The sequence below is a fragment of the Maylandia zebra genome, linkage group LG12, assembly GCF_041146795.1.
Source record: "Maylandia zebra isolate NMK-2024a linkage group LG12, Mzebra_GT3a, whole genome shotgun sequence".
Lineage (NCBI taxonomy): Eukaryota > Metazoa > Chordata > Actinopteri > Cichliformes > Cichlidae > Maylandia > Maylandia zebra.
In genome coordinates this window covers 8286230-8312002 of record NC_135178.1, presented here as the reverse complement: position 1 = coordinate 8312002, position 25773 = coordinate 8286230, and the positions used below count along the sequence as shown (strand labels likewise).

Genomic DNA, 25773 nt, shown 5'->3' with positions numbered 1-25773 from the left:
TAGGCATTCCAGTATCCAGCTGTGGGGCATTGAGTCATAGGCCTTCTTGTAATCAATCCAGGCAGTGCACAGGTTGGTCAGTCTGGTCTTGCAGTCTCGGCTGACTGTTCTGTCTACCAGTAGCTGGTGTTTTGCACCTCTGGTATTCTTGCCAATTCCTTTCTGTGTCCCACTCATGTATTGACCCATGTGCCTGTTCATCTTAGCCGATATGATGCCTGACAGGAGCTTCCATGTAGTACTGAGGCAGGTTATTGGTCGGTAGTTGGAGGGGACCGGTCCCTTCTTGGGGTCCTTGGGGATCAGGACCGTCCGACCTTCGGTTAGCCATTCCGGGTGTCTCTCGTTAACTAGCAGCTGGTTCATTTGTGCTGCCAGACGCTCGTGGAGTGCAGTCAGCTTCTTTAGCCAGTAGGCGTGAACCATGTCGGGCCCTGGTGCTGTCCAACTCTTCATACTGGAGACCCTTTCTTGGATATCTGCCACTGTGATGGTTACTGGACCCTGTTCAGAGAGGTCGCTGTGGTCTGCCCTCAGATCCACTAGCCACTGAGCATTGCGTCCTTCTCCCATATGCTCTTCCAGTATTGCTCCGTCTCCAGCCTTGGTGGTGCTGTTCTCTTATTATTGTTCCCTTGCCACTGAGAGTACACCTTTGCTGGTTCTGTGGAGAACAGCTGGTTTATTTTCCTGCCTTCTATCTCTCTGGTGTACCTCCTCAAGCGGCTGGCCAAGGCTGTGAGTCTTTGCTTGGCAGTTTCCAAGGCCTCAGGTATGGACAGCTTGCTGTATTTCTTATGCACCTTCTTTGTTGCACCTTTCTGCAACTCTGTGAGTTGGCTAACCTCCCTCCGTGCTACTTTGATCTTGCCCTCTAGCCTTCTTCTCCATGGAGGGTACTGCCCCTTGTGGCTGTTCAACTTGTTCAACCTAACACTGGTCTTTTGAATTTGCATTGATTTCTGTAATGTTGGATCCGTTAAGCATAGACAGGACACGGACGTAATGACAGCACTACTTTATTTTTGAATGTGATTACACTGTGGTTTCTGTTTTTACAGGGACACAGACACTCCCGTTCTGCCGTCATGTCCGCTCTCCCCCCCTCCGACTGTCACTGTAAACATATAAAGAGACATAATCACACTCACATCCCAGCACACCTGTTCACCCCGCCCCTGCGCCACCCCAGGAGCTCACTGCGTCACCCCTCCTCTGCAGCCGGCCAGAGACCACACCCACGCCACAATTTCATATTCTAGTTTATAGTTTATGATGCCTCAAGTCTGTTTTCTGTGACATGACTGAAGACACGCACGCGCGCGCGCGCGCGCGCGCGCGCACACACACACACACACACACACACACACACACACACACACACACACACACACACACACACCATCATATAGATGAGAAATTTTTGAATGGGGATTTTTTGTTTTTTGTTAAAGAGACATGAAAGACCTCAACTTATATTTAAAAAAAACCAAGAATTTATCTTGCTGGAGAGCACATAGTACACACGACAGATTACACATCCAAGATTTAATCATCATGTCACACCTGTGGGAGTTACCTGGAAGAAATGCAAAGACTGACTTAACATTAGAGGAAGGCATGTTGTCCAACATCGGTCTAAGGTGTGAGTGAACCAGTTTTTTTGGTTGTCACTATGCAGTTTAATAATTCTTACACAAACTAATAAGAACATCTGATAAAAATATGATACTGTAAATAATCCTTAGTTTTTAATTTTTGTTATAGGAGGGAACATTTGTGGTATTTTAGCATCAGACACTTAGTGTTCTGTTTTCTGATGAAGTTTTTCTGCATTCATTTGTGCAGATGATGTCTTTTATTTAACGAAAACACAAATCAGGAACCAGCTCACAACCTTAAACATGATTATTGTGGTAGCAATTGGGTGTGATCCAGTGATGGATTTATGATAGGGAACAATGAGGAATGGCAGCGATTTGAATGAAAAGACCTCAGGAGACAAAACTGTTTTACTGGCAAAATATCAAAAGTAAAACCAGTAATTTTGCTGATATTCTTTATCTGTGCAATATGGATTAACGTTACTGCTGAAGATGTGAGGACATCTGATCTCTGAAAAAACAACTGTTAATGAAGCTGGAAAAACAAACCCACATCTTTAAAAAAGAATATTAATATATATCTTAATAACAAAAACAATCACAGCTGAAGTAAAAGGCTTCAGCCTACTAATATTTGTTCATAAAATAGATGCAGGACAGGCTGGAGAGATTATATCTCTCGGCTGGCCTGGGAACGCCTTAGTGTTCATATTCATATTAATATTCTTATTCTTCTATGACAAAAAAAAAATACAGTGTTCATTTAAGTAACTAAACAAAGCAGTAAGAGATCTTTTTCAAAAATTCTTTTCTTTATTTTTTATTTGTAATTTTTGTAGTGCTCCCTACTATGTGAACCTCTCACCTGAAGTTTTATGTTTATTGGTTTAAGCCAATTAAATTCTAAACTATCAACCCCAACAATCAAATGATCCCCTTTAATAGCAAGCACTGGGCAACTGTGGAAAGGAAAACTCCCTTTTAACAGGAAGAAACATTTGACAGAACCAGGCTAAGAAAGGGGCAGCCATCTGTCATGACTGGTTGGGGGGTGAGAGGCAAAAGGAAAGAAAAATGAGAGCACACATTAGCTATATGTTGCTCACATTGCCTAAAATGAACAACATATGGTTTTTTTGGACTGTGAAAGAAATGCCTCAAGTCAGTTTTCAGTGAGTTGACTGAAGACTTTTCTGGATGGCCGAGCGGATGCTTGTCAGAAACAGTTCATTTCCTTTCTTGGTGAAATGAACTCCGTCGGGTAAAAAAATTGAGTTGTTGAAAAACCTGATGCGAGGATGCTCAATAATCACTCCATCAAAGCGGTCGACAGCCTTTCTAATGCTGGCATTCACAATCTTCCTGTCCTTATTGATTTTGCCTGGATTTCCATAACTCCACACTTGACGCTCGTTGATGGATGAATATGCAAGTGTCATTGAGGAAAACTCTGTGTACAGTTGCAGAAATTCCTTCTCAATGACAGAAGAAAGTTTATAAGCAGAAAAGAGTCCCAAATCATTGCCCCCAGCATGGATTACCAGTATGTCAGGTGGACTCTGTGTGGATAGGTCCTCATAAAAATGAGGAAGGACTCCCCACCAGCGCATTCCTCCTTTGCCAAACCACTGGACTTTGGCATTAAGTCCAAAATTTTCTCCAAAAGTCTCTTTTTCTTCACCCTCGTCTCATCTGATGTAGCTGGACCCAATGATCCACACTTTTGTTTCTCTCTGGTCTTCTGGCCTCTTGTTGTCTTTCAGTGCATTTTCAGAGGTTTTGGAATCGGGGTCGGGGGGGGGGGGGGCGGCAAGCCATCCAGGTCCTGAAGGCTAGGGAAGATGAAGCCACTGTCAAAGTGTCTGGCTCCAAAAGTAAGTCAGTCGATGATGTGGTGACCCCTGTCAAATAACTACACTGAACCGGACTTCTTGACTTTTTTTGGCGAGTCAGTGCATTTGAATGAACCACGGATGATAAATATTATGACCTCCTGTGAGGTGCAGCATGTTTAAAAAAACTCTGCTCCAACTTTGGTGCACAAAACTCTAGCATGTTATATGTCCATTAGTTAGGATACTTTATGGATACAGGTTGGCCTCCATTGGACTCCAAAGTTCTAATATGGCAGCCAAAAAGCCAGTTTTGGAGTTCAGACACCTTTAAAATACATCCTGCCCCAACAGGATCTTTGAGCTTAGGTCGATATACCTACATGCAGAGTGGTTTTTTCCCTCTGAGGTCTAATATAAGCTTGGCACTGTCCATTCAGTACCAAAACTAGAGAACAATTTTCAAGTCAAGCATTTGATATTCTGATAGCACAGAGTTAGAGTTTAGGGCTAGGATACTTTTTAAAGAAGACGCCACACATAGAAATCCAAGCACTTACTCGGATTTCTGGCAAGTCATTTATTGTTGCTTTACCCCCTCAATTTTCTGGAAAAAGTTTCAGCAATGTTTTGAGAGAAATGCTGCTGTTGTCAAATAATTCCCTTTGGAGGTCATAAGAGCATTTTATTCTTTATTCTGTTCATATGCAAACAGCCCTGAGAAAAAAAGAATTAAAAAGATCAGTACATAAATTCAGCTTTATTGAAATGAACAGTAGTTTTGATACAAGCAGGAGCTGAGGGAAAGCTCAAAACAGTGCACTGCACAGATACAAAAACTGCCACTGTCAGAGTTGTTGGCCCACTGGATTAGTAGTCTGGATAATCCCTTTAAAGTTGTTCCTTTAAAAGATGGGAGGAATAAAAAGATTAGTTGAAAAACATGGAGTAGATGGACCCCCCTCCCCCTCCCACTGAGAGCCAAAAGCTTGATTAAGAATTCTGCAGGAAACTAAAGTCTTAACTTGTGTAGTAAACGGAAACTCCCTTTATACCTACACTGAAAACTTCCACGCCATTCAAGTCGTTGCGGCATGCGTCGACCTGACGTGTAGTTAGACTTCTCACGAGGTTCCCGTTGGGTTACGTAGAAAGTTACAGCGCATGGTTAAAATGGGATTCTGGTTATTGCACAAGTTATGACGTAGTTGGGATGTAGAAGTATAATTCACGTGTAACACAAACTGAGTTTTTTTGTTGTCTCCCGCGACCCCGCTTTAAACTTACTTTATATACAGTACAAAACATGCATTCCATGTTATTCCACAACTATCAGTCTTACAATGTACACCGACTTCACAAAATTAAATAGAAATCATAATAAAATCAAATAATACACAAACTCTATACATCCGTCACAGACGCTACACGCAAGACATACTTGGCTACTCCTATTTCTCCAACACTTTTAAAACAAACAAACAAAACCAAAAACAAACATTTTTTCAAGGTTTTATAATTTATACACCACACTGTGCTCTGACTACTGGGCTATTTTCAAAATAGCCTGAGGTAAGCTTTAGCACATGAAGACATCCTGTAGTTCATTTTCAAAGGCTATACAAATTAAATTAAATATGATTTAGTGCCACAAATCATTGAAGATCAACAGACACAAACAAAAGAAATGTAAAAAAGGTTCCTGTTGCATGTTGTTCTCTCACATGTTGTTGTAAACAAATTCACCCACAAAGTGTCAAAGTACATTTAGTCACTTTAACTGACCAAATTTCGTTTGATCAAGTTACAGAAAGTTTCAGTTATCAAGTAGTGCAACACAATTCCAACAAACAAAATTACTCTACAGTGACAGAAAAAAAGGCAAAAAAACCTCCCAAAAGGCATGACAGGTCAAAATAATAATGATAATTAAAAAATAAAAAAGACCATTCAGTGTTCCCTTTTATGCTTGCGGCCAACGTCTACTTCATCCAGGCCAGTGGCAGATCTGGACTGCTGCAGTTTTTGGAGCTGAGAGTGTGTACGAAGCGGCTGCTTCTTGAGCTTCTCCAGGTGAATATCAATGGGGTCACGTTCAGGCTCTACGACTGGGACGGGCAGGTAGCCACCGTCCCTGGGCAGGCACATGCACCATCCGGCACCAGCCAGGTCCAACTCGCTGTAATTAAACTTCTTCAGTTTGAAGTCCACCATGTCAGCTGACTCGCTCATCTCCACCAGAAGGTTCCAGAAGATGCAGCTCAGGACGATACCCAGCAGCTGCAGGAAGATGATCAAGACACAGTCATCTTGTCAGTACTCATCTGAGTTGCTAATCATGAAAAATTTATCAAATATTTGTTATGATAATTTTTTCAAGGGGGATCTAGTGTTTTCCCTTGTTTTCCAGAGGACAACCTGAGGGCCTAAAATAAGATCAAGATTATTTTGCACTGTGAATCATCCAAAGCTACTCTAGTGGAGTCCAAGATAAAAAACAAACCCCCCCCCCAACAACAACAACAAAAACCCCAAACTGATGTATCATCAAAAATCGATTTTCTGTGTGCAATGCATTTATCAACAAGGCTGATCAATCATGCAAAAAGCATTTGAGAACTACTAACAACTCCCATGTGCTTCTTACGCGCAGGTATCTTAAATCATGCCAAGCTAAGGTTCGATATATTGAGGATTCATGCTTCTCTGCCCAACGACTCTAATTTGCTGCATAGACCCCGACTTCAACTAAAACAAAAAACGTGTTTTGAAGACAAGTCGTTCTGTCTCACCCCATCTCATCCTCCACAATAAGCAAGATGTTAAGGCAATACTCTGCTCTAAGCATCTTTTTCATCTTTGTCATTTATTTGGCACCAAGTCAACAAACAGTGCTGTCGAATAGTATTTGCCCCTTTCCCGATTTCTTAATTTTGTCCAAAAGTCAGTTTTTAAATTACAATTTAATTTATTGAGGGTAAAACACACTTTCCAACTCTACCTGGCATAAAAGTAACACAGCATTTGATAAAAAGATAAAAAGAACATCACACTAACATTCAAACAATCATAAATTCTGGTCTCAACCAGAAAATCCTGAAAGTTCATACTCTGAAGCTCAAGGACACTCATGCATTTTTACTCAGTTGTATATAGCATTTGTATTTGTATTCTATTTTTATCTTATTGTATATTTATTTTATTTTATTCTACTGTATATAGTATTTTATTTTATTCTATTCTGTACAGTTGTGTACTGTATTTATTCTTATTGTATCCTAATTTTTGCCTCATAACTTTTGCACTGTCCACTTCCTGCTGTGACAAAACAAATTTCCCACGTGTGGGACTAATAAAGGTTATCTTATCTTATCTTATCTTATGCAGCAGGACACTGATCCAAAATACCAACAAGTCCACCTTTGGATGTTTCACTTCCCTAATCAAAGTCCAGACTTCAATGAGAATGAGATGCTTTGGCATGACCTTAAGCAGGCTCTTCATGCTGAAAAAACCTACAATGCAGCTGAATTTTTTTTTAAAGTACAAAGACAAGTGGGGCAGAATTTCTCCTCAGTGATGTGAAATATCTGATAGCAGTTATTGGTGCTAACGGGGGCACAACCATTTATTAGGTTTAAGATCACTTTTTTTTCACACAGGGTGTGACAAATATGCAAAAAGAAAAACCTCTAAAAAAAAATCAGGAATGGGACCTATACTTTTTCCACAGTACTCTATTATTGAAACAGATTTTCAGTTTAGGTTTGAGGTTGGATTCAGTAAGGAAGTTCAACCATCCATTCTCTTCTGCTTTTCCTTATCAGGGTCACGGGGGGGTGGAGCCTATCACAGCTGTCATAGGGCAGCACGGTGGTTAGCACTGTTGCTAATGTCCGACTCCACCATCAGGCCAGGGCCTTTCTGTGTGGAGTTTGCATGTTCTCTCTCCGTCTACCTGCCACAGTCCAAAGACATGCGGCTATTGGGGCTGGGTATGGAAGTTAGAAGAAGAAAATGCTACTCATCCATGCAAGTTCTTTGCTGTCACTTATTTTACCTTTTCTTTAAGAAGCTGGTGGACAGACTTGTACTATAGCGCTTTTCTATTCAGTAAAAAGCACTGAGCACATTCACCCACACTCTCCCTCGCTCTCTCTCTCTCTCACACACACAGTGCTTTTTCCTACATATTTAAATGCTCAGTAATCATTTGAAACAGATTATTTCAGTTGCCTAAGGGCAGTTGACATGCTGACTGGAGGAGGTGGATCAAAACAGCCATCTTCCAATTAGTGGATTAGTGGACATAGTTTCGTTCTATACACTGCACACAATGCCAGTGTTGGTATGTGAACTAGTCAGGGTTTTTGCTGATGGCAGTAAAGCAGCAGCAATAATGCAGAAGATTTGTTCTGCACGTTGGTGCCAGAGCTGCTCTTTCATGTGCTGAACTCACAACAGTGGACTCTGTTAATGCGAGCTGCCGGCACAGTTTGGCAGAGAAACACTCACAGTGGTAACAGAAAAATTCCATTCATAATTTCCTTTTGGAGCTTCGGCCACTACTCTGCTGTGAAGAGAGCCATGTGAATGCCGGCTCTGCAATACAATAGCAGGGCAGCAGTAGAGCGCCCTCTAAAATGGATATGTTGGAATGCATTGTATTATAAAAATTATATCCAGCTGTAACAGGATAGAAGTAGCTAATCTTTCCTAAAAATCAAGTCAGATCAGAGATAAATTTAGAATTCAGCATGAAAATCAACAAACAAAACTGGGTGCTTGCTAGATTCCCAACACTTGATCAGCTTCAGCTGCTTCCAAACAGAGAAAGTCCTCCCAGAAGGCCACCTGGCATCGCACATGCAGATTAACCATTAGAGGTTGCAGGAGACCACAAATTAAATAAATGATTCATTAGTATCAGTTTATGCAGAGTTGAATGAAACATCACTTTGAACCCACACAACAAATGAATAAATCAGGCATCAACATATAGTTAGTGTTGCTTGATGTAATGTATGAATGTGTAGGAGAATGTTCATTATAGCACCAGTGTGGGGAAGTCACCTGTGATCTTAAACCTGTGCAATTAATTTGAAAATGTGTATTTTATCCAAAAATGACAACGTTCTATTAAATAAAAATAACGACATCAGAGTGCACTGCAGTTTCAAGGAGACAGACATACAATTATCCACATTTGGCAAAAGGAGACTACTTTGTGAGGGGACACACGGAGGGTTCACCGCAAGATGCAAAAAAGCAAGAAACAGCGAAGCCAGGTTACAATTTGCAAAAAGAAATCGGAAAAGCCAGAGCAATACTGCAGCAGGATTCTTTGGACCAGGGACACTAAGATTAAGCAGTGACACAATGACACACAAAAAATGCCATAGTTTATGATCAGAACCGTGCAGCATAATTATGTCAACTTGTTCAATTATATTTTGGAAGCTGAAAGCAGGGGACTGTGTAGAAAAGCAGCATCTCTATGGTTATTGTCACGGTTTGGTGAAGACCCTCAAATAAAAGCTGAAAGTCTGCGCTGTGTAAGCAAAAGGCCAAGCTATAAAACAAGTGGTCCAGAAATATTGTATTGTGACACAATGTATGATGAGTATTTTACTTTTGTCACAACAAAGAGAAGATATAAATGTGGTAACATAGCTAACAACCACCACTGCAGTGGACACATTTTATTACAATAGAGACTATGAAAACAAAAACAACAACATCCACACTCACTAAATATCCGTACGTTAATCTGTTTCCTCTAAATATTCATTTTTTCCCCAGTCATCAGTGGGAGCGGCGTCATGAGGTCTCCACAGAAGACACAGCATTAAACTCTGCTGTTAAGAATTTCCTATTATAACCTTATAATGAATCCAAAGAACTACAAATTAAAAATAGCCCGATGTACGCTCTGTGATTAACGATTTAAAACAAGAAATAAATATCCATCCATCCATTCGCTTCCGCTTGTCCTTTTCAGGGTCGCGGGGGGCGCTGGAGCCTATCCCAGCTGTCATAGGGCGAAAGGCGGGGTACACCCTGGACAGGTCACCAGTCTGTCGCAGGGCTAACACATAGGGACAGACAACCATTCACACTCACATTCACTCGCACATTCACACCTAGTGACAATTTAGATTAATCAATTAACCTATCCCCACAAGCTGCATGTCTTTGGACGGTGGGAGGAGCCGGAGTACCCGGAGAGAACCCACGCAACACGGGGAGAACATGCAAACTCCACACAGAAAGACCCTGGCCTGATGGTGGAATTGAACTCAGGACCTTCTTGCTGTGCGGCAACAGTGCTAACCACCGTGCCACCGTGCTGAAATAAATATGCATTAAAAAAAAACTACACTAATGTTTCTGTACAGAAAGTCTCAGTGTGCTGTCACATGTACACAGACTCTTATGTACAACTTCCAGAGTTACTTTCTGTTTCCATGATGCACAATATTCCTCTGTAGAGGTTGTATGAAATCTAAATTCATCCACAGGACAGTTTGTGTCCTGCCGTCTGTCCATAACCTCATATTTATTAAACATTATTAATCAGTGAGACTGTCACAATTGTGCCTACTGAAGGAAGCAGGTGAAGGTTAACTTAGGCTTTACTGAAAAAACAAATCCTATTTTTTTTTCTGGCAGGAGAAAAGGTACTCTTTCCCAGTCAGGAAAATTTAAAAGCAAATGTACCTAACCGTCAGAGTAAGTGATGGCTTACAGTTTTGATAACAGGATTCCGCGGAAGAAGTGCAAATAGTTTAAAAAAGAGTCGCGTTTCAGTGAGTCGGTGCCTCGAGTTTTTAATTACCTGTGGCAGCCCAATGGCACAGCAGAGTCCAACGGTTTTTCCAATGTTGTCACTCATCCAGAGGTTGACTGCGTGGATGCAGCCTCGCACATGGATCAGCTCATGCAGGGTTTCACGCTGATACACAGACCAGACGAAGACAACAACAAGACAGTTTCATTTTCAAAGTCAAACTGAGCTGCCGCTAAAAATAAACAGAAGTAGAGAATTTCGACAAAGTACAAAACTGTAACACTAATTAGCCGCAACATTAAAACCACAGACAGGTTAAGAGTTTAACATTGATCTCTTTACAATGCAGTGACCAGCTGGGGTCACTTGTGTGAATGTATGTTTTACATGAACACCAACAAAAACACTGGTACAAGCCAAACACACTCCATACAAACGGTGCTCCCTGATAGCAGTGGCTTGTGGAAGGAAGAGTTCAAGGAACCCAATAGAGAGTTCAAGGCATTGACCCGACCAATAGAAATCATCAGATCCTGATCTAGTCAAGCCTCCGTGGAATGTGCTGGAACAAGCCTGATGCCCCACCCTAAAACCCACAAGAATTCTGTTGCCATTGCTCCAGTGCCAAACACAACAGACAGTCAGAGGATCATTGGCAGAGGTGTTGCCCATGCAACATCATGCAGGTGGTTTTAATGCTGTGGCTGACTGGTGTGAGGTAGAAGTCACTTTCTGCAGTCACAATTAAAAAGTAGATATTATAAAAGTAGATATAAAGTAATACAAATGAAAAGTCAACTGAATACAAGATGGTTGACAGCCATTAAAATAAATGCATTCTTACAGTATTAGCATTTCCACAATACTACATCATACTAATGTCAGGTAAAGAAAAAAAAGGGGGTTACTCAAGTAATATATGAGGAACACATTAAAGTTGAATTCCTCACGTATCTTTCAGTGTGTGTGTGTGTGTGTGTGTGTGTGTGTTCAGACAGATTTGTTTGTATGTAGATCTCCACATTAAAGGAAAGACAGATTTGGACAGCGGTGTTGAGAGGAGATCAAATTACATTTAGTCACCTACAGAAGTCAAACATTGACAGGATTGGACAGAGTAAGGCTGTCAAAAAAAGCAGCTGCGGGACTGCAAGATTCACTGTAGATGTCATATTACTTGACAGAAGATCAAGATGTCGGTATTACGAAACAGCGTTTGAACAGAAAAACAACAACATCTACTTCAATATACGTTTGTGCATCAGAAGGTGAGGCTTGCCCTCAGTTACATGGTGGTTGTGTTGACCCGTATATATGAGATCTCCAAAAATGTTGATGTTATGATCCACAGATAGAAAAACCATGTGATAAAAGTTATTATGTTGTTCCTACCTGTTTATCCAGAGTCTGGTAACCACACAGGGTGTTGATGACGTCTTCCGTCTGTGCAAAGAGCAAAGATGTCTAGAGTCAGAAACAAGATTTAAGCTGAGCCACGGTGACCAGAGACACCACCATGTAGACTGAAGCTCCTCACAGGGGGGTTGCTCCTGTCCCCTGCCAACTAGAGCGTAAACTCAGGCCTTGGCAAAAAGGCTGCAGCCATGACAGATAGGAACTGATAATGGCACAAACATAGCCAACGTTCAGCCTTCATAAGCAACTCTTCTATCTCTGCTCTGTGTGTGTGTGTGTGTGTGTGTGTGTGTGTGTGTGTGTGTGTGTGTGTGTGTGTGTGTGTGTGTGAAGAGAGAGAGAGAGCTGGATAACTGTCATTAATTTCTTCAGCACACTCCGCTGCTTCCAGAGACGCTATCAGTGCTTTGAGCACAAGAGCAAGAATGATACTCGGCATATGGGAGATGGAAGGTGGCCGCAAGTGACCAACATTTCCCTTAGAGAAAGAAATCATCCAAAGGCTCATACCTTTGATTCACACCCTATTTCCTGTTAGCTGGATGATGTTTTTCTCTCACAAAATCAATTACGAATGGGTTGTGGAGATAAAATCCCCCCTTCTTTCTTTGATAAAGCACAGGCCATCGCTACCCTGATGAGAATTTGTGGACATGTATGAGCAGGACAGAGATAATCAGACAGAGCAGCAGGTCAAGGTAATATCACTGATGACATCACTCTTTCCTGGCCACAAGATATCAGTATTTGCCAATTAGAGGGCTGAAGTGGCTCTAAAATGTGTTCCCACCATAGACAGAATGTCTGCGAGGCTGGTTTAACCTCCTAGGACCTGGCGTCCACATATGTGGACATCACATTTTGGGTTATTTAGACAAAATACTCAATTTAACTCTACAAGGGCCTGATATCCACTTACGAGAACATTATACTGCTACTGTTCTATCGAAATTTTAAACGAACATCGTCATATGTGGCTCTCATTTTTCTTAGAAACAAAAATTAGGTAAAAAAAAAAAATCTGGTAATTCTTTGTTTTTACATTCATCGGGTCCCAATCAGCCCAAATATCAAAGAGAAATTAAAAATGCATGCCGTGGAAGAGTTCGGGTCTTAGGAGGTTAAAGAGCCATTTGAGGCCTTTGAAATAACCAAACATACACAAACTTTGTGTTGTTCATATGCCCATATAGCCATACATCTGTCTGAAAAACAAGTAGTTCAAACCTAAGTTTCTGCTTTAGCTGCAAGCTAAGCTCTCTAACTTCCGGAGGACTTCAAATGCCTGTAGCTGCAAGCAAAGGAGTAAGCAGCAAATCACTTTTCACTGACGGTGAGTTAGCATCAAAAGTCATAGCCTCACACATACAATTATCTGGTAAGCATGGGAACATAAATGTACAGCATTAAAGCATTAAACTATTTCCATATCTCCAGTAAAGAGGGCAGATGTTCAATCAAACGCCGATTATTCTAACTTGGTTAGTCTCAGTGTAAAGAAAGAGTCATCTGATCATGATCCATAATTAACATCAACAGCAGCTGAAGTAAACATTTAGATATTTAAGTACAAATTTTCCTGCGTCTTCTTTCCTCTTTTATGGTGTCTGGGAACTGTAAACTCACTAACAGCAGAGGAAAACTAATAACATATGTCTGCTAATGTAATCCCGATGTCCCCGGTTATATTTTATACAGTGTCTAGCTATAGTGTTAAGCTATAAATTAGACTCTTTGATTAAAAAAAAAAAGAAGCTTAAAGACATTTCTAAATTTGACTCCCTTACATGGGCTCATGTCGAGCTAATGGTTCAGATGTTCAAATGATTGAGTTTTCTGTGAGCTGATTTATCTTACCTGCTCTTCTTCCTTTTTAAAAAAAATTGTTTTGTTTGACCAGCATTGAAACTGAAAGGTAACAACGGATTTTGCTCTCAATTATCAGAATTACAATGGACTGGACTCTAGGTGTAAATAAATCCCTAACCAGCACCAGAAACATCATGGTTTTAATAACAGCTTCCATACCATGTTTGTATCATCTGTGTATGTGTGTTGTTTGAACTCACCTTGTGGCGAATACAACATGTGTATGGAACCCCACATGCTAGTGGACCAGTACCATTGCAGAAATGGTACTGGTTGACTTTCCAGTCTTTATACTCATCTCCTCCACAACATGAAAACTGGGAAATAAATGAGGGTAAAGGAAAAAGGCTGTTAGGAGCCAAGCATGAAGCAATAGCAAAACAAAAGAGTGCCTAATTCAAAGCGGTGCCTGTATATCCACCTCCTACAGAAATGTCACTGTGGCAATGCAGTAGAAATGAAGTGGTCATGTAAAGACAGGAGAGTTTCTGGCAATCAGTTAAAGGCTATCATTTTAAAGCACTTCAAGGAGAAAATTCTCCCCTTGACAAAGGACATCTCCATCTCTGCAATCACCTGGGCACAGCTGCATGCTGTTACACAAGACAGCACACAGATAAGACAGGAGGACAGGCAAGCAGGAGCAGGATTTACTGTGCTCTCCACTGATGAAAAAGTCCCTCGATAGAAAGCCTTTGAAAACGCTGTGATAGTTAAGAGGCAACATATCATTCCTGAGTAGACACTGAAAGCTTAAATGTCCTTTTCAGCCGATCTTTAAAGTTCAATAAATAAATATCCTGTATCTGAAGAGTGTTAGGTCAGCAGAGCTGACAATAGGTGCAATCTAAGTGCAGTACCTATAAAAAGCAAACAACTGAACTCGTTTAAATTTGGCTGTCATTCCCTATGAAGCAGTCACGCTGTGCAGCAGTACACAGGCCATGATGTTTACTGTGCCACACCACACAGATTCCTAATTCTGCACAGTTATTGTCTGTGTTTGGTTCCTGCCCACAGCCGTACCATACTACATTTGTATGCAGCAGAAACAGTCTCCTAACGTTTTGATCACATCTTGTACTAATATCAGAGCTCACTCCCTGGATATCCCACTTGCACTTGGGAGCACTCAATCTCACTCTATGTGTCAAATTAAGGACTTTCTTTTTCAGAAAGTAGAATGTGGTGAGCAGGACGGGTGGTACATCTCAGCCCTGCTGAAAAAGAATAGTTCATAACCCCTAAAACCTCTAAAAATTCCTGTGAGTGTGAACTACTTCATGTACAAACTGTGTTTGAGCATGCACTTCTGAAGGGTGAACTAGCACGAGACCGTCTTCTATTAAGGTGGAGCTTAATATACTATAATAATGAGACAATTACTCTGGTTATCCACTGGCAGATCACTGAGTGAGACTTTAGACACAGTCTGCAAACACACTCAAGCACATGAAATACTTAAAAAGTTGTCTAGATAACCTCTAGATGGTATAGCCCACATCCTATTATTCCATTGGCTCATCAGTCAGCTACGGCACCTGTATAGAAAAGTATTTCACAAAAAGACGCACTGTCTGTCAACATTTTCTAATGCATCACTACCTTTTGCTGCACGTAGTCCAAGATGTTTTTGAAGTCGAGATCGTCGTAGTAGTGTTTAATTCCTTCTCGTATAGTGCTCTGAAACAAGGCAGACGTCTAGATGACACAGAGGGAGAAACGCAGAGGAGAAGGGGTCATGGTTATAAATAATGGCAATCATAAAGTACACCGAAGAAATAATGGGCTGACCAGAGCTGATTATAGTTCTGACTGGGAGTAATGTTCAGTACACTCAGAAGGTTTTCTGATCCTTCAAAGTTTTCTATATTTTGTTATATTTTAGGCTCATTTTAAAATGGATTCAGTTCATTTTCACACTTGTTCTTCTTCAGAAAAACAGGCTTTACTTACTAAGTACTAAGTGAAGAGTCTGAATACTTATAAAAAATTAAAAGCACCTTATGAAAGCACCTGCAGCTGCATGATATCTACAGGTCTTTTGGGGATTGATTGTATCAGCTGACACACCTGTATTTTACCTGTCCTCCTCCTTCTTCTTTTTTTTAAAAAAAAAATATATTTTTGGCCTTTTTCAGCTTAATTTGATAGACACAGTGAAGAGAGGACAGGAAAGCAGGAGCAGAGAGAGCTCTAACCCGGGCCAGCCGCTATCAGCTGTATGGCATGTGGTTGCCCGCTCCAGGCACTGAACTAAACCCGCGCCCTCAGGCATCTTTCTTCTTAAAGGTCGTCTTGTTGGCAGAATTGTTCACACTTACCCAGCTTGGTAGGGGAGTGTCAGTGTACAGCAATTTTCAGGCTTGTCCAGTGATATTCTACTAGGTTCATATCAGGACTGTGCTACTCGAGAGCATTAAACCAGCGGTCCCCAACCTTTTTGGTGCCACGGACCGGTTTATGCCCGACATTATTTTCACGGACCGGCCTTTAAGGTGTCGCGGATAAATACAACAAAATAAAACTAGTACCGGTACCAAAAAAAGAAGATTTATTCATAACACACGTGAAAAGACCCAGGAAAACAGAGTTAACGATAAAAACGATAACAAAATAACGCTGAAAACCGATAAAAACCCTGAAAACCATACATTTCACACCTGAGCCTCAACTCTCAGGTACCAAACAACTCACGGACCGGTACCGGTCCGAGGCCCGGGGGTTGGGGACCGCTGCATTAAACCATTGTTAACATGGAGACCGTTTCCCCTCAGAAGAACAAGAACACTGGAAAACACTTTCCTTTAGGATTGCACCATCTCGGCAGGGCTAGCATAGTATAGAGTGATCGAAAGGTCGGGGGGTTTGAATCCACTGAATGGCTACCCTGAGTACTCCTGAGCAAGGTACCATCCTCACATACTGCTCCCCGGGCGCTGGACTGGTGGCTGGTGGCTGCCCACTGCTTCACTGAGTGAATGGGTTAAATGCAGAGGAGTAATTTCCTATGGGGATTGTTAAATATCAAAAAAATCCCAACAGGATTAACAAAGTATATATTATTTATTTAATTAAATTTTATTATTATCTCTTCCTGCATTCATCTTTTACTTTATTCTGACAATTTTGAACCTGTTGCAGAAGAATATGGCCAGAGCATGATGCTGCCACCGCCATGTAGTGCCTGTGGTTCCAGGCACTATGAACCGAAACACTTCAAATCACTGTATTTTACAACTTGCAATGGCCCAGAAACCTTCATGCATCCTTTCCCAGATCTGTGGATTGTAGGAGATTCATCAACTAGGTCAACAGACAGTTCTCTCAACTTCGTAATTTGGTTTTCCATCTGAAATTCCATCAACTGTCTGACCATCTGTAGGCAGGAGTGTGCTTCTGGTAATCACGTCCAGTGAATTCAATTAGGCATATTGCTTTGAGCTTTAGCATCTTAAGGACCTTTACCAGAAGCAGGATGCAGTATAGCATGCACAACCATGAGTATCATAACAAAGGGCCTGAATACAAATATAAATGAGGTAATTCCAGCCTTCCATTTCTAAGAAATAAGCAATTCCAAACTCTCCATTTTGGCTCATCAGTTTTGAGTTTTGTATTCAGACTGATGAGGAAACAAAATATTGAAGGGACTGAAAACCATGCAAAAAACACTGCACCGTGGACTGAGTAGACTGCAATAGATGCACAGAGGACATGAGATGTTTACCTTTTTTTCAAAGATCAGAGCTGTGGCGAGAGCAATTGCCTGGAGAAGCAGCAAGACACAGAGAACACAAAGGAACTGTGGAAGAAGAAGAAAAAAAGAGTTACACAGCATAAAAGTATATAATGGGTAATGGTGTGCTGACAAACTAAGAAAACAAACTAGATCTATTATTTTTTAAAACCAAGAATAAATTTAATTCTGTAATCGAGCAAAATGTGCTCAGTTCAGTTGCTCAACACAAAGATGCACAGCATAATGGACCCGTTTCAGATTTCAGGCTAAAAACCCACCAACACTGAACAGCCAAGACCTGCTGTCATACAGAAACTGAAAAAAGTTCAAAGCTAATTGGAATTATTTGTTAATTTAATTTTGTTATAAGTATATAACAAGTATAAGTATATACACCCCCGGCTTTTCCGTGGCATGCTTCCAGAACTGTCTCGTCACAAACAGGGCCAGCTAACTCATTTTACTTCTTTAACTTGATGATTGACAAAAATGAACTGGGCTGTTGAGTTGTTTGTGCATTATCTGAAAGCTGTGATAAACACTTGTTCAAAGATCATTTATAAGTGAGGAATGGCCTCTCTGTAATTCTGTTGTAAATTATTAATAGATTGTAAGAGTTCAGACTTTCAGTTTATTAGGTCACTGACATTATTACTATTAATCTTAATGATATTGTTGATTTGAACCCGGTCCTCCAGTATTTAAAGTATTTTTGGTTATTTATTTGAACAATACACAAATCTGCAGATGTTCTGCTACTATACAATTTGGCTTAAGCATGTACTGATTGGCTCAAATGTAAGCTTTAGATTAGTGTCTGTTTTAACAGAAAACACTTAAGAACAGGCACACTGCTTTAGTAAAACTGTCATTAAATCTTCAATTAATTCTTCAGTTCTTTGGAAACAGAGTTAAACAAAAAACAAAAGAACTTGGTAAAATTGGGTTGCTATAAAGAGAAGCAAATACCAGTTGAGGGGAACATAATTTATATTTCCCCATTAACTTCATGTCTTTCACGATATAAAATTAGTTCTTTTCATCACAGTATAAACAGAGGCATTACATTTTTTTTATTGCCAACTTTTAATCCCCCTTTTAATTTAAGTTATTTAGCTATAGCTAATTAGATTGTTACACAGCAAACACAAAAAACATTTCCCTGCTCCCTTTGAGTTTTTTTCTTCCTACTACTGTCAAACCACGAGCTGTGCTGAATTTAAGGAGTAAAGAGTGATCAGTGGTTTAAATGGCTGTGAACTCATTTTTATGCGGTTTGATGAATGTGGCAATTTGTGCATGAATATATCCAGAAACATGTTTAAATAAATGTTTTACTTTGCATTACCCGTTTCATTCTGAAACCAAATGTCAAGTTTACAAAATTATCAACACAAACATAAACATGAATACATTATTCTGTATCAAAAAGAATAGCATCAACACAGATATGGTAAATATAAAATACAGTCATGGTCAGATGTTTGTATACACTCATCACGGTCATGATCGTCTGAATTTTTAATGAATTCTTTGAACTGTTCTTTTTCCAGGGTGGAATGATTGTACAGCATACATTTTTTCTGGCTTTGAAAAACAAGAAGTGTGTGCACACATTTGAATTTGTTTTTGATTTCCACTCAAGGCTCAAATATATACACGCTCACTAATATTTTTAGTGAAATGTCCATTAGCAAGTTGCACCTTGACCAGATGCTTTTACATCAACAAGCTTCTGGCATAATTCTGACTGGATATTTGACCATTCTTCTTGGTAGAATTCATTCAAACTGGCTGGTTTCCTGATAAGGAGCTGGCTTAGTCCACAAACTGTCGATATGGTTTGTCATTTCTCAAAAAGAACAGTTAAAAAAATAATAATTAAAAACCATAAATTACCATGACATTCATGCCCATGATGAGTGCATATAAACTTCTGACAACAACTGTTTATCATTACAATTAACCTCATCCATTCATGCTTCTTCTTATTTTCTGTCATATACAGGATGGTAGGCGCTCATATTAAACACCTCCAAATCTGAGAATGAATGGATGCAGAGCACCAAGGCCCAGTATAAGATAAACCAGGATTATTTTGAACTGGGAGCCCGCAAAGTGAAACTTTATTAGATTCCAGGAAATATGAAGCAAGAAAATGAGCAGTACCTGCAAGACACATCCCCCACCTGTCCGCCTCCATCTCCCTTACCATGTGTAGCAGGGTCTTATTGTCCCGGAGGGATCCAACCATGCCCACCACTGACACAGTGAACATGACCAAGCCCAGCAGGATGAGCACCACGGCAGGAGCCAGGAAAAGACCCTCCAGGGTTCGATTCTTCTGCCTTTCCACTTCAGCATACACTCCCACGCACAGTACACAAAGACCCATCAGCTGGACAGACAGAGAAACAAAATCGGAGGGAGGTCATGCGATGAATACGTCAGAAAATCTTACATCTTACATCAAAAAACTTTATATTTACCTGTATATTTACTGTGATACTGCTTGGTGAGTAGTACAGACTGACAACTTTAAAGGACTTAAAAGTGTAAATTTCCTGCTTCAACACTTGCTTTAATATTTTTCAGAATTAAGATGCCCTTTTAGTCAAAACTGTCTAAGAAGAAATGCCAAAGCCAACAGACAAGGCTGAGCTACTAAATGGAAACTAAAAGCAGTTTGTTGAAAATGAAAAGGAACAAACAAAAACTTGATATGAATTTGACTGGTATGCTTCTCTTATGTGGGTAAAAAAGCTTTAGCATGCAAACAATTTACCCTGCCTGCTTAAAGGCTGACTCAGACATTTAATTGAGAGGTGATACAAATCCCTCTTTAAAAAAGTATCTTTAATAGTTCAGCAAAGGTCACTTCCACATAATTTCTACTGTCACAGTTTACTTGAGGCCAGACTAACAAATTATTGTTAGGTGAATGTGTTACTTCTCAGCCAGGATGAGGCTCCAGACCACTCAAAATTCATATATCTGTCCATCCAACTTAGGTCATAGTGGGGGCTCGAGCCTGTCACAGCTGTCATTGGGCGAGCAGCTGGGTACACTCTGGACAGGCCGCCAGACCACGACAGTGTTAACACAGAGGACACACAATCGTACACTATCAGCCCACGCCTCCTTCTGTGGGAGGAAGCTGGAGAGAACCCATACAGGCACAGAGAGAACATGCAACATGCAAGGCCACAGCCAGCCAACTACTGCACCACTATGTCAACTGCAATATACCCACTCACTGACGTTACACAGAAAATGAAAGAAAGTGAAGTCACAATTGGCAATTTATAAGCCCAAACCATTTTACACTTAAAAGGAGGAAGCAGCGCAATAGCTCAAATTTTAAGTTGCGATCGGAAGCGAGAGGTTTCAGGCTTCACACAGCTGAGCACCGTGCATGTACAAGATTGCACTGGTCTTTAATGAGTTTAATCAAGATCACACAAAGAAACTTTGAGTTATGAGTAATGACCTGCTGAACCTCAATCTATGCTAGGTTTCTTGCCAGTCTTTATCACTTAGAGCAAAGTTGTATCACTCAGTCGGACAATGCTGTATACCTAATATGGTGCTGACGCAGTCAAAATCAAAGAAGTGACTGCAATACATACATAATTAATGTTAATTAATTATTTAATTACATGATTAATGTTATGTGTCTGGTGTTTAAGAGGCGGATGTCCACAATAAGGACAATGCTGGACAATACTTCCCACCCACTCCATGACGTGCTGGCTGGTCACTGGAGCACATTCAGTGAGAGACTGAGATGCACCACTGAACTACACAGGAAATCATTCCTGCCTGTGGCTCCCTGCACAACTCCTCCATCTAATGCACAGTACACAGTGCAACAGTTAAACCCTTCTGAACATGCTCTACAGTAAAATAACAAAGTTTTACAGGTAGAGTAAAATGTCAGTCTGTATATTTCACCTCTGCAATATTATGGATATTTGTAATTGAGCTTTTTGAAAATATTAGAGCTATTTCTTATATTTTGTAAACTTTGTAATATATTATATTATTTAATTTAGTTCAGTTTGTTACTGTTATTGTCTTGGAGCAACTGTAACCAAACAATTTCCTTAGGGATTAATAAAGTATTCTAATTCTAATTAAAACCAAGAAAGAGTGCAAGAGAAAGTTTTGGGGTTTTTTGTCAAGCATGTTGAATAAAACTTCTGGGTGAAATTTTAAGGTAATTTAAAATGTCCTTTGCATTACTTTTGATTGTTGAATTTTTAGGCCTCAATTACAGCACCGTGTGCCTATTTAGGCTCGCTTTTCATCAATTCATCCATCCATTCTCTTCTGCTTATCCTTAACAGGGGGCTGGAGCCTATCTCAGCTATCATAGGGTGAAAAGCTTCATAGATCTTGCTATTCTGTCACAGGACAAACACAGAAAGACAGAGAACCGTTCACATTTAAGCGGGATTTACAGTCCCGCAAATGTGTCCGTCTGCATACGGACAAAGAGGGGGGGACGCATGGGGAGATCCGAGATGTGCTCCTGTGCAGTCCTCCAAGATCCTGAGTGTGGGTTGCTGAAGTAGATGACGTAATTGATTGCTAAATGTTGAGTGGCTGACAAGTGGGCCGAAACAGAGAAGGTAGCTATAGCGGGGTTCACTGGGAAAAGTTGACCTGGTCGACGATCTTACTGTGAGGTAACAGTTCTAACCCACCGTGCCATCGTGTTTCATTTCTTCTATAGCATCCCAGCTCACAGCAAATACTAACAAATACCAGCCCTTCAGACTTCGAACCCTAATTAAAAGCAGAGATTAGCCAGTGTATTTTAAGTTTGGATAAACAACACCACCAATCCTACAGGGACAGCAAAAACACTGGAGCATCTTTTAGCCTGCGTTCAGTTTGTTTTGTCCCTCTGTGCAATCAAATCAAATCAAATGAGAGCAGAATTACATTGTTGCTGCAGTAACACAAAGCTGGAAATGCTCCCTTCAGACATTTTCAATCTGCATTACGCAATATCAGTGATGATGGCCTCATTTTACTGCTTAAATTCTCTTGTATGGCTGATTTAGGAATCGTTCCTAAGAGATATGACCTTTATAGATAAAATCTAAAGTAAATAATCTCCCAGTTTATTAAATGTACAGATTCAGAAGCTTTGGTTTCTTGTAAACAAACCCCTAAATGGGCTGGAGCTGCCCTCGTTGCTCACATAATGTTGGATAAAAGCAAGAAAATGTGAAAGGATTGTAAGGGGCACAGAAAAAGGGGCAAAAATGTATGCTGGTGAAACATAATGATCATCATTACATAATAACAAACAACCCCAGGTCCATAGTCACACCCTTGCTTTACACTTTGGTGTCCAGACAGTTTCATTAGTTACTTTCTGCTGACATATGAGAAAAATAGAGGGTTGCTTAACTAATGGAAGTGGTAGAAAAAGGGAAGGACCAACCCGTAGTTGCTTCCCTGTTATTGATTTTCATTTGGAAACAGAGGCAATCTGCTTTAAGAGTAGGGTCCATCTACTTCAGCTCCAATTACAATTCACAACCATCTATAAAGCACTGGCAGATCCTGTACATCTGGCTTATTTCCAATATCAGTGCTAACCTTTCTCACAGAAGTAAAGAAGATAAGAGAGTTAACACAAATGGGTCACAAACCCCCAAAACCACATTGGGTTGTGAGGGGGCCAAAAACAGGGACACATTCACACAATTCTGTGCGTGTTTGACTGTAATAATTAATAATTAAGCATTAAGAGAGAGACATAGGTGAAGGCTGACTAGATGAACGTCAGTTTGCAGTGCTAATGGAAACAAGTTAAGCTTATAGCTTATATATAGCTGGCTGTGGTGCAAACTGAACATTACTCTAACATTCGTTCTGGAATTCAAAATGATATTGAGGAGGGGTTATGGATGCCGGGAGGCAGGGGAAAAAAAACACATGCTAAGAATGACTCATCTTTACTTCTTAATGCCCTTGCAAGACATTCATGGACTCTTCCAGCATTTTAAGTGGTTGCCAGATCCTTAATTATCACCAGCCACTTTATGAAGGAATAACACGAGAAAATTCAAGCAGATTGTTCATTAAGCTGCCAAAATTCCTGCAGGGATAGAGAACTTCTGCAGCTAAAACTAAAGTTAAATGGTTAAGTGCAACTTACTAAAACAGAGCTGGACATGCAATAATGAAATGTCAGATTTTGATGTCACCTTTGCATAAGTGTGACCATCCTAATGAAACTTTATGTCAGTGTTTACATTGATAAAATTTAAATTAGTCAATTTATCTACTGGGCTAGTTAGGAGTCAAAGAAATCTGTTTCTGTTTGCTCACCTTCCTTCACCTTAAAGTAATAAACTGAATAATCTGTGTGTAATAATGTTATTATGTACATTAAACTATTTGTACAACCGCGATGATTAAATAAAGATAATCGAATGAACATGAATAAAACACAATTTCTGGATTTAACCTGCATTACAAAAATGATACGATGTATTATTAGGAATTATAATAAGTAAAAGAATTAGCATCTATCAGCGGCGCCGGATTTTCTGTCGGCGTATTATTTACTCACGTCATCGTACCTTTAACTGGATCCAACGCCCTGCACCACGATGCTGTTTGTTAGTCCGAGCCCCCGGTGTATTGTTTTAATGCCAAATTGAGGAATGAATGTCTTATTTAAAAGGCAGGTGTTATAACAGGTTATGCTTTGGGACGATACATGGGGCCTTATGGGAAAATGTCTTTCCGCAGACGTAACCAGCTAGCTAGTATCCAGACAATTCCAAACCGAAAGCCATTGGAAAAACACACCCAATTTAATTCTACATTTCCCAACACAAAGTAGTGATTAGAAACTCTTAAATTCCTAATAATTATAATATTTTAGTAAATGTGGAAAGTGTGCTATCGAACTCAATACGGTTTCTTTCAGTTTGATCACACATATATCCAATCTGAAGCTGTGCCCCATATGTAGGTGGAATTTAGCTAGTGTACAAGGAAAATCAGTGATTTCCATTCAAATTACAGTTCAAAGACCATTTATCTTTGTTCAGTGATATATGCCGAATTCCATAGTAGATTGTGTATTTTTGCAATATGGCTTAAGTTATATGCTACAAAATACACATGACCCTACAGCAGGTGGTATATATTGAAACACCAGTGTTTTCAATGATCTTTGGAATGATGTCTTGGCGATGATACTGGATGCTTAGGGTCTTGAGTTAGCAGACACTGTTGCAGCGCAAATGAACTTACTACCAAGGCTGACATTAATTTTTGGACCAGAAACTTACCGAGAAGAGCATTGAGTAGATATTTAAGGTAAATTTGATGAAGTAGTAGAAGTAGTTGGTTTTCCTTAGTTCATTGTAGGAAGGCATGGTTGCTTGCGATAATAAAGCTAGCTTAAAAAAAAGCTAACCAGCTATCTCTCGTTTAGTTCGAGCGATATAAAAAAAATAATGAAAAATAAAATATTCTTGAAGAAATACAAAACAAAAACTTTTAGGAGACCTAGTTGTGTTTTAATAACGTAGCACCTCTCATTTCTCATATATTATTGTGGCTCACCACCGAAACAAAACCACTTCCGTGCGGCCGGCCAGTCCACGCTTTGTTTTGACTACATTCTTAAAGGGGCAGTGCACACAACCTCATTTACTTCAACTCAGCAGCCAGCTACTGTACACCTGTAACAGCATTTGTTGCTTAGTTCAAGTTTTTGCACTTATTTATAGATATGTATTTTTGTAGCGTTTATGGGAAAAACATAGCAATGCAAAGCAAGACAGTCTGTATTTTAATTTAAAGGTGCTCATGGCTCCCTGAGGTAGCATAATGCCCTCAAAATGCTGACAAAAGTCTGTCTTTGAAAGAGTAGGATTCTAAAAAATAAGAATAAAATAAAATAACCACCCTCAAAAAACAACTAAATAAATAAATGCGTGAAAAATGTTTGTAAATGAATTGGTTTTGGATTAAAAAATTAATAAATAAAATTAGAATATAGGCAGTAGGGACTGTTACAAGCAGTGCGCAATCAATGTGCAGTTTATTAGTTACACCATTTCAGCTGGCAGTTAACACAAATATCTAATCAGCCAGTCATGTGGCAGCAACTCAGGACATTTAGACATGTAGTCATAGTCATGACGACTTGTTGAAGTTGTGGAATGCAGATAAAAGGTGGTTTATGGGCCTTTTTGCTGCTAATAATGTCCATTGAGTGGACTTTTAACATCCAAAGAGGGTGGCAAATGGGTTGATATGAGTATTTCAGAGACTTGATCTGCTGGGATTTTCCCACACAACCATCTCTGGGGTTTACAGTGAACGGTTAAAAAAGCCAAAGTATTCAACCCGTTCTCACTCCCAAAGCGTAACATAGATGCGCAGCAGTTTTAAGGGCAAAAATGCCTTGTTGATTTCAGAGGTCAGAGAAGAATGGGAAGACTGTTTCAAGCTGATAGAACCACTTATTATTTGATC

The 25773-nt window shown here is 40.0% G+C and overlaps 1 protein-coding gene across 2 annotated transcripts; it reads right to left on the bottom strand.

Moving 5' to 3' along the window:
• Positions 1-4176: 4176 nt before the first annotated feature.
• On the bottom strand, positions 4177-24897 carry zgc:110329 (tetraspanin-15). 2 transcript variants are annotated; one of them, XR_191569.3, is made up of 9 exons: positions 24579-24897; positions 19466-19651; positions 17242-17316; positions 15117-15212; positions 13712-13828; positions 11619-11669; positions 10275-10391; positions 4496-5716; positions 4177-4339 (listed from the first exon to the last, which is right to left on the bottom strand). XR_191569.3 is itself a non-coding variant. In XM_004565786.3 (8 exons), exons 1-8 carry the CDS (start codon positions 24663-24665, stop codon positions 5387-5389), a joined length of 1059 nt encoding a protein of 352 aa, XP_004565843.1. In that variant the 5' UTR covers positions 24666-24897; the 3' UTR covers positions 4177-5386. The 2 variants fall into 2 exon arrangements, 1 of the variants encoding a protein (XP_004565843.1); XM_004565786.3 differs by having other exon boundaries at positions 4177-5716.
• Positions 24898-25773: the final 876 nt, after the last annotated feature.